This window comes from Psammomys obesus, unplaced genomic scaffold, assembly GCF_907164565.1.
Source record: "Psammomys obesus unplaced genomic scaffold, mPsaObe1.curated_primary_1811, whole genome shotgun sequence".
Classification (NCBI taxonomy): Eukaryota; Metazoa; Chordata; class Mammalia; order Rodentia; family Muridae; genus Psammomys; species Psammomys obesus.
In genome coordinates, this window is record NW_026594794.1 from 1 (window position 1) to 9394 (window position 9394).

General features: G+C 41.2%; 1 protein-coding gene across 1 annotated transcript; it reads right to left on the minus strand.

Annotated features, from left to right (window-relative positions):
* Positions 1-886: 886 nt before the first annotated feature.
* LOC129685630 (cilia- and flagella-associated protein 418-like) lies at positions 887-7697 on the minus strand. Its single transcript, XM_055619141.1, has 3 exons — positions 7633-7697; positions 6349-6444; positions 887-2343 (listed from the first exon to the last, which is right to left on the minus strand). Exons 1-3 carry the CDS (start codon positions 7671-7673, stop codon positions 2190-2192), a joined length of 291 nt encoding a protein of 96 aa, XP_055475116.1. The 5' UTR covers positions 7674-7697; the 3' UTR covers positions 887-2189.
* Positions 7698-9394: the final 1697 nt, after the last annotated feature.

A 9394-nucleotide genomic window follows, 5' to 3' on the forward strand; every position in this document is an offset into this window, starting at 1 on the left:
TGGACCGGCTCTTTCTGGTTCCACAGTGCCCTGCCCCACACCCCCCCCAAAGGGAGTAGATGGCAAGTAGGCAAAACACCCATGCATTTAAAAATAAATAAACCTAAAAAAATTACATTAAAATGTGTTTTTGAGGAGTGAGATTAATAGTTAATTTTTACTGCCTCCATCAAGAATGTTAAGTGAAATTGGCTCTAAAATTAAAAACAAAACAAAAACAACCCTCACATTTACTGAGAGAGAGCAAGTGTGTGTATGTGTATGGGATGTCATGGTCAGGAAACAGTATTGTAGGGACATCAGAGGACTGTGGCTTGAACTCAGGTTTTCAGGCCTTGGTGCCTGACACATGCATTTCTGATATTGGAGAATTATGATTGTATAGAATGGGCAATGTGTTCAATTTCCCATATTGTTCCTCTAGAGACAAAATAGACTGAAAATACCAGGCCTCCCCAACCCCCTCTCTAAAGCAGACTGACTTCAAACTCGGAGATCTGCCATGCTCTGCCTTCTGAGCACTAGCATTGGGTCACCATGCATGGCTCTAAAATATTTTCAAATCACTGGTTCAGTAATGTACATACTGGAATTGAGAGAAAGCAGCAGTATGGTGAGTCTGTTAAGTTCTGTAGGATTTCTTTCTCTCTCAAACTTTTTATTTTTGAGACAGTGGCTCACTAATGTAGCCCAGGCTGGCCTTGAATTCACAACCCTCTTTCCTCAGTCTCTCTGGTGTTGGGATTACAAGTGTGCTGAACTCACTTGGCCTTCACAAGTTTCTGAGTATGCACGTGCATGCTATTGCTCTTGCTTTTTAAGAATACATGCTGTCAATAAAAATTTTCTATGTTTCCTACATAATCACACAGAGATATAATTTTGAGGAATGAAAATATTTATTGAAAGATAAAATTTTAAGTATATCTTAATACAAAAATACCAGTATCAGCCACTTTGAGACCTCTTTTGCTACAATTAAAATTTTATAAATACATAAAAGTGTCATGGTCAGGAAAAGCTTGCTTTTCTCTCTCTCTTTCCTTTTTTGGTACTGCTGGGAATCAACTCAGGGCCTTGCACATGCAATGCAAGTACTCTACCACTGAGCTGAGATTCCCCGCCTAGGCTAGGAAAAGTCTTGCAGCGATCAGAGTTTTGTTGGGTGGCTGGAATGAAGTTAAGACAAAACTATCTGTGTCATGTGCCCTGCGTCACATGTTTAAACCAAATAACACACATGTGGGAAGCAGACACAGACTAGAAAGGGGCTGACCTGTGTCCGGGGCTGGGAGGTAAAGCGGAGAATGCATTTCTTGAACGTTACGATGACACAGTGCCTCTCTTCTCAGCGATATCAGCAGGAGCCCAGCAGCTACCCACGGGCCAGGCTTCAGTCATAATCTATCAGCCTGATGGTACTAGAAAGTCTACATGTTGCCTGCTACTCATTGGGAATTATGGAGTATACGTGAAAAGTCCAACAATGACGTACTTGTAGTTTAGTAATTTTAGTTGCATCAAAAATCTTTATATATAAATGGTATTTGCTAACGGGAAACTAAACAACTCTTGACATTGCAGGGAGTGAAGGAGGCATAGAAGTTAAAGTTGCTAACATCACTGTCACTACTCCTGCTACTGTAATACTGAGCCGAGGTGGTGAGGCCGGGCGAGATACATGTAAGGCAGCTTTACAATGTACTCCTGACGATCCTTCAGTTGACCGATGGTCATCTGTTCTTTTAACGTACGGTCTCTGATAATAATGGTTCAGAGCAGGAGGAGTCCTGAACCCTCATATACAGAGACTACTCTGCCCTGCCAGCTGGGTACTCTTCACGATGACGCCACACGCGCAAAGTTTTAGAGAGCATTAGCAGCTAGTACTGCCATTGCTTTGGAAGGGCTGGAAAGCTGCACAGAATGTCACAATTTCAGTCCCTGAAAGGATACAGGTGAGTGTATTCAGATATTTTTAACCTTCTAAGTAAAATGTCCATGTCACAAGGAGTGAAGCCAAGGCGTCACAGGTCTTTCCCATTCCATTTGGTCTTCAAAAATGTGTAGTTACACGAAATTTGTTGCCTTTTCCCAAAGGGCACAACACTGCTACGCACTGTCCCGAGGGTAGCGAGTGGAGCTTGTTCTCACGGATGCAGCCACTGGAACGCGAACAGGCTGCATTCTCAGTGTTTACCACAAACCCAACGAAGCTCATGATCTGTCTGCAGCTCAGTCAGTTCTTCAATACTTCTCCAGCTACACTGGCAGGCATAAGCCCGTGCTCCTTTCTTCTTCACCAACTTTGCTTTGAGTTTGTGGAATTCTGGCATGTTGTTTCTGTGGAGAAATAGACAGGCTTAAGGGTTGTGTCTGTGTTTAATGTTTAATGATGTTTTAGTTTCCTGCAGCCTCTTCAACTAAAAACAACCTTTGTCTGTTTACACTTGCAGCAGGAGACAGGCTTAGCTGTCTGTTTCTGATGGCGTTTTTCTGACAGTCTGCTTTTCTTTCTTTCTTTTTTTAATAGTCTGCTTTTCAATGGCAATCTTCTAGAGTGACTGTTCTGAAGAACTACTGATGGCACTCATCTGTGATGAGTGAGAACAGGAATGAGAACAGGATGAGAAGCGAGAAGGCTCACTCCTTCCTCAGATACCTGTGCCACTAAGACCTATGGTAGGCAGCAGAGAGGCAGTGGGCTTCTGTGGCTTTAGCTGTAGTAGCATGCTTCTATTACTGGGAAAAGGAGTCTGTTAATTCTCAATGCTGAACTCAGACTGTTTCTTGTTTGTTTAAAATGATCTGCTTATTTATTATATCAGCAACAAAGCACATTTCCTGAAGTGTTAATAACGTACAAAAATAACGAAACGAGAAAGACAATTATTAAAATGAAAACCATTGGGTTTGATTGCATTAAAAGAATACAGAAGTTACTTACTGTTAGTTTAGTTATTAAAGAGAATTATACTCTTTATGATAATTCATGTCATAAGCTTATGAACATAATCTTTGGAAAATAAAACTGAACAAGCTAAAAGTAAAATGTTGGTGGAGGAAAAACACTAAGAGAAAAGATGAAATGCAGTGTAAATACTAAAGAAGCTTGGTGGCCAAGCTCCATTACTTACTAGTATCTTCAGAAGGCAGGTTCCAAAGTGCCCTCTGGTGGTCAGTGTGTACCACACTCACTACCGCAGTGTGCAAATTCAGGCACTGTTTAGATGGTGAGAACTTAACAAAACCCTAGAGAGTTTCTGGGCCAGCTGGCTATGAGCTTAGGAAAGTGACACTTTGGCCAGTTGTGACCTAGCTAGGGTTATAGAGAACTACAGGAAGAACAGGAAAATCTGGCTTCATTAGGATGAAAAACTATGTTAATGAAAGGTCATACACCTTTATTCAATCTACCTTGTGCTTTGCTAACCTTAGCTCTTGCTATTTACTGATTGCTTAGAGACTTTAGATACAGGAGTCATGGATACCAGGGGACTCAATAACATCTTTCAAGTATTCTTTAAGGAGCGTTTATCTTAAAAGTGTAGAATATAAACTATGCCATTATTTTCTTTTAAGGCAAACACATGATTTAATAGAAAAATACAAGCATTTTATTAAGCTATAGTGGCAGGGTGGTCAGTAAATCCAGCGTAGGTTTCCTTTACAAAGTTCTAAAGCATGTGAAAACTAGCACATAGTTATTTCCCTGACTTGTAAAATAACACAATGAAGCAACTGTACAGCACCACGGTAACAAGCATGTACCTGACACTACGAAACACATGCTTGCATGTTCGGTCAAGTGTCTGACAGACTCTGAAACCTTCTATTCACTAACTACCATAATTTCCTTTAGGGAATCAGTCCCTGTTTTTCTGTGTTTCATTTATTCGCTACTACTTTTAATTTCTTTAGATCATACCCAAATTCTAAAACAGGACCAGAGATGTGGTATCTTAACTTTCTGAGTGAACACTCATGACTCTATCAAATGTCTTGCTGCCTCCTCTCTGACACAAAGGAGGTGGTCCTCCTCCTCCTACACAAACTCTTTTCCGTCATTATTCGGGACTCTTTTGCTCTTAGCCCTGACATACCCATTCTTTACCATATCAGCCTCAAAGCATCTCCTTAACAAAAAGGACCCCAGTTCTGCGTCAGCCTCTTCCAAGCTGCCCCCTTGGGTGATCATGTCCAGTCTCATGGATTCGACTGTGATTACTCCCAGAGCTTCAGACCATTTCAACAGTACCTGTAGTTCAATGTCTAGCTCCTTCCTTTAAAAGAACCCTAGCACACTCTATCTGTGTGAACCAAGAAAGAAGCCTAGTAAGACTCTCCTAAGATGCTGACTGCCTCTCACATTCCATTGCCAGAATCAGACAACATCTCTCTTTGGCACACAGGCTCTGTTTTGCCTTTCTCACTGCCGTGATTCCTGCCAGCTCACCCCTGTATTGCTGTAACACTCTGCATTAATCCTCATGATCCTGCACTGGCTGGCTTCCCCACCTGGTGATCTGTCTCTCTTAAAAGCTGAGTGTGGCAGTGAGTGCCTGTAAACCCAGCACCAGAAATCAGGCAGGGAGATGCCACAAGTTCATGGGCCGCTTGCTATGCTAAGTAAGTTCCAGGCCACTACACAGGGCCAGAGAACTGAACTCTGAACAGGCCTCTCTCTAAATTAAAAGCATTCCTCTGTAGGCCGCCGCTGAAAGGATCACACTTAAGCTCCTCACTACTGCTTTCCTGGCCTTTTTACCTTCTATATCACTTCAGCTCTTGCCGTCTATTGCTCTTGTCCAGAGTACTTCACACTCATGCCAGGATTTCATCTCTCCGTGTCTTTAAAATGCCCCTAAGCGCTAGGGACATGACTCAGTTCAGAGTGTTTGTCCAGCATGCACCCCTTTCCCCACTGTCAGTGTGATGTTCAGCTCCCTCTCAGAGCTTCGTCTTTAGGGCAGGCCCTGGATGCTCTTTACCTCCCGAGCCCAGTTTCTGAGAGTGGCTCAAGAATGTCCGTTGGACAAAGAAAAGCTAAGGAGTTACACAAAATAGATGCATCAGTGATTTGCATCTTGGTTGAGATAACCAGATTCTTTAGTTGTTATTCTCTTGTCTTTTAAACATATTTCTAAGTATCTCTGAGGGCTTAGATTTTATTTTTTACTGATTTATGTAATCACTAATTTAGTTTTAACAGTGTAGTAATTCTAGTAATCACTATTTTAGGTAAACTATATTTTAAAATGTGACTACCAAAAATCTAGAGTAAACTAGCTAGTTTGTCTTTTCTCTAGTGGTAAGGTCTGGTCTTGAACTCATTGTCCTCTGCCTCAGTTTCCAGAGTGTACCACCATGCCTGCCATTCTGGAAGACCAAGACACCGTGTGTTTCTCACATACCAAGTCAATTACTTATAAACTTACTCTGTGCCTGTGCTTGCTACTGTTTTGGTGTTACAAACATCTTACATTCCTATGCTAGTATTATAGAAACTCATGTCCATGTTGGTGACTTATGGGAATTATTTAATCATTTGTTAGATTAACAGGAGATGGTGAATAGAAAACCCTTACACCAAAAATCCAAAGGAGAATTGAAGTTTAAAGTTAATTTTCCAAAGGTGAGAGTAAAAGGGGAGGAAGCTAAGAGTAGGTGGTCTGAACCTGGGATTTTGGTGCTACACTAGACTTTTTTGGGGTCAGGACTGTGACACTTCTGAAATTATATTATTCCACGTGTTTGTGTATTATGCACACATGAATGCACAAGTGAGTGCATTATCTCCAAACTCGGAGAGTGGTGAGAGAAGCACGTGAGACTGATGAGGAACCACACTTAGAAGGTCAGGCAGGGCTTGGGGAGAGAAAATGGGGTCAGATGTGTCAGGAGATGGAAACTGCAAAGTTGGAGGGAAGGAACGAGGTACCCAGGGCTGTGATATAGCTAAAGGGATGGAGTCACTGGAGGGAGATAAGGTTGGAGAGAATCTGGATAATGGAGGGTCCTGAAGATGACATCTGTAAACAAAAGGAGACTGGGCACAGTAACGGCATCCTCGGAACTCTGCCCTGATAGCGAGCGTACAAAGAATGGTCGCAATAAGGTTGTGCACACGAAATCAATGACACTGCTTCTGTACTCTCATTCAAAACACATCCTTATGTAGCTGACAACAGAGTGAAAGGAGATGAGACGGACGAGATCTAGAGACCATGACCAGACAAGCAGACCACCGACACACACACACACACACACACACACACACACACACACACACACACACACGGGAAATGAAGAGCCCTTTCCACAGGATGCAATTCCTCAGAAACATACCTGAAGAACAGGTAGTCACACGACTCGTCCCACATGTAGTCACGGTAGCTCACTACCCAGAAATCACAGGCTACACAACGAAGTCGGTCACATGCTCTGGTCAGAGAGAAGGAAAAACACAGCATTGCTGTTTGAATATGAAGATACACTGACATGCTGCAGGTACTGCATAAGCAGCAGAAAGGCATGGGTTAATCAACTGTAACTGTCTGTACTAAACAACGGTTTATATGTTTAAGCTTTTTGGTTGGATATGGTGGCACATTCCTAGAATCCCGGCACTTGGGAGATACCCTAGCACTGTGATTTCAAAGCCAGCCTGATCTTTAAAGTGAGATCTAGGCCACCCAGGGCTACACAGCAAAACCCAGTTTTTTTTTTTTTTTTAAAGCTTCTAGCTTAATTTTCATGTCTATCTTATAAAGGTCTTGCATAATATACATATATGTAAATGAATATTATAGGGACATAAGATGAAGAGTGGATTGGCAGATTAAAGATGTGAAACGCTACACTGAAACAAAGCTCTTTCATAAACTGCTACTTCAATGCCCGAACCATCACTAGTTTCCAAAACATCTGGCATCAGCACTTTCACCTGCCGATTAAAAAGTTGCTGAGAATCTATGTGCTTTTGATATTCTTAGATTCTAGTGACAGGTGAACTAACCAGTATTCACTGTAAATAAGTCAGTAGTGTGTTAGAAGGTGAAAGGTGCTTTGAATGAAATAATAGATTTAGGGTAACAAAATTAGGAGTACTGGGAGAAGATGGGTTGGAATTCTGAACAGGGAGGGCATCCTGTATTTAGGTGTATTTTAGTAGTTTCTTTAAAAACTACTGTGGGTTATTTGAGGGAAGAAGAGATGGTACCCTGATGGCAAAGATGCACTGAAGAGCAAGATTATGACTATCTGGGAGAGCGAGGACAGACTGAGGCACGCAGCGCTGTCTAGGCTGAAGTGAAAAGTCTCCTGTAGGTAGCAGGAAGTAGAGTGTAATGTAAACAGGTAACGTGGTAGGAAGTGACCCGACATAGCAAGTTTAAAAGTATGAATTGTGCTGCTGCAGAAACTCTCACTTACTTAAAAATGCTTAATAAACAGATTCAACAGATACATTTAATAAAAAGTTGATGAACTGTTAAGAGATACACACAGGAAGAGGAGAAGAGATGGACAGAAAGGGAGGGAAAGGGAGACGAGAGAGAGAGAGCACACAGTAATAATGCAGAAAACTTTTCAACACAATCATTGCTTTAGTCCTATACACAAAGTACTTACAAGTGAAAACAAAGTGAAAAAACAAGCAAGATAATTTCCATGTGACTAGTGAGGCAGTACAGGCACAGGCTTTGAACGCAAAGTGCTTTAGTCAAGTACTTTCTTTGTGACTCAATTTTTCTTTATATTTTCCAATTTTGCTTTTGCTCTTTTTGATAGTGTGTTGTTTCAATATATTTTACTAATATACTTTTTTCCAGTAATATTTCTGCAACAAATAAAACAAACCCATCATTAGATTTTTTTTTTTTTCCTTTAAAGTTCAGGCTAGGCGAGGTGGTACATGCTTATAATTTCAGTACTTTTAGGATGGAGGCAGAAGGGTCACCACTGGTATATGGTGAGATCAAGGCCAGCCTGGACTACATGAGACTATCTCAAACTTCAGATATGTAGCTTCAAAACTGGAATAATACTGGCGAACTTTGAGTTTGAAAGTTTCCTTGAGAATGAATGCTTAATATTTGTAAAAGTCTCAATCACTATAGTAACTAAACAATACAATATTTACAATATTTCAGAAGCATCTCCTTTTAAACTGTTAGTGATTGTTTAAGTTGTCAGTTCCTGTGGAATTTCAACACAGTTCCATTCACAACACTTGAATCAAATTTGGAATGTGAGTCAGGAACTACAAATGATGGTCCCCAAGGCTCCCATAACTTGTGTTCCTATGCAGATGTAGTTTATTACATGCTCACAACAGAGTGTTAACTTTAATGCCCTAATATATATGTGCAGTTTGGCTGAATTATTGCTATTGTGGGAACCATAATTTAGATTTTCATGACATTTTGTGGATCATGAAATTTCAATCATTATGCTAAATATAGTTTTTAATTTAATTTAAAATTTAGTACTTTATCAAATCTATTCACACTGCCATATTTTCTGACAAATACTATCCTCCTCAGCAATTAAAAACGAGGAAATCATGAAATTTGCAGGCAAATGGTGGGAACTAGAAAAGATCATCCTGAGTGAGGTATCCCAGAAGCAGAAAGACACACATGGTATACACTCACTTATATAGACCTATAAGATAGGATAAACATACTGAAATCTACACACCTAAAGAAGAGAAACAAGAAAGATGACCCAGGGTACGAAGATCAATTCTCACTTAGAAAGACAAATGGGATGGACATTGGATGTAGGAGCAAACAAGCAACAGGACAGAAGCCTACCACAGAGAGCCTCTGAAAGACTCTACCTAGCAATGTATCAAAGCAGATATTCTCATAACCAAACCTTCGGAGAGAATCAAACAAAAAAAGGGGGGGGGGAGTTAACATGACCTGGAGAGGACAGGAGTTCCACAAAGACCAAATATATCTGGGCACAGGGATCTTTTATGAGAGTGTTTCTCCAAACAAGGACCATGTATGGATGCAACCTAGAGTCCCTGCTCAGATGTAGCCCTTGGTAGCTCAATATCCAAGTGGGTACCCTAATAAGGGGAACAGGGACTATTTCTGACATGAACTCAATGGCAGGCTCTTTGACTCCCCCCCTGCCAGGGAGGAGCAGCCCTGCTAGGCCACAGAGGAGGACTTTGCAGCCAGATGGAAGGGGAGGAGGTTCTCCCCTATCAGTGGACTTGGAAAGGGGCAGGGAGAAGATGAGGGTGGGAGAGTGGGGTTGGGAGGGAGAGAGGGAGCAGGATACAGCAGGGATACAAAGTTAACAAACTGTAACTAATATTAAAAAAATAAAAATTATATATTCATTCGGCTGCTATGATCCACTCTGTTAGATCATA

What these genes read in the sequence shown, in the direction of transcription:
- LOC129685630 (XM_055619141.1), bottom strand. Translation starts at nt 7,673, where the DNA reads ATGGAAATTATCTTGCTTGTTTTTTCACTTTGTTTTCACTT. An exon ending in TTTTCACTTTGTTTTCACTT is followed by an intron (nt 6,445 to 7,632) that starts GTAAGTACTTTG and finishes CTCTCTGACCAG; the next exon opens with AGCATGTGACCGACTTCGTT. An exon ending in TGTGACTACCTGTTCTTCAG is followed by an intron (nt 2,344 to 6,348) that starts GTATGTTTCTGA and finishes ATTTCTCCACAG; the next exon opens with AAACAACATGCCAGAATTCC.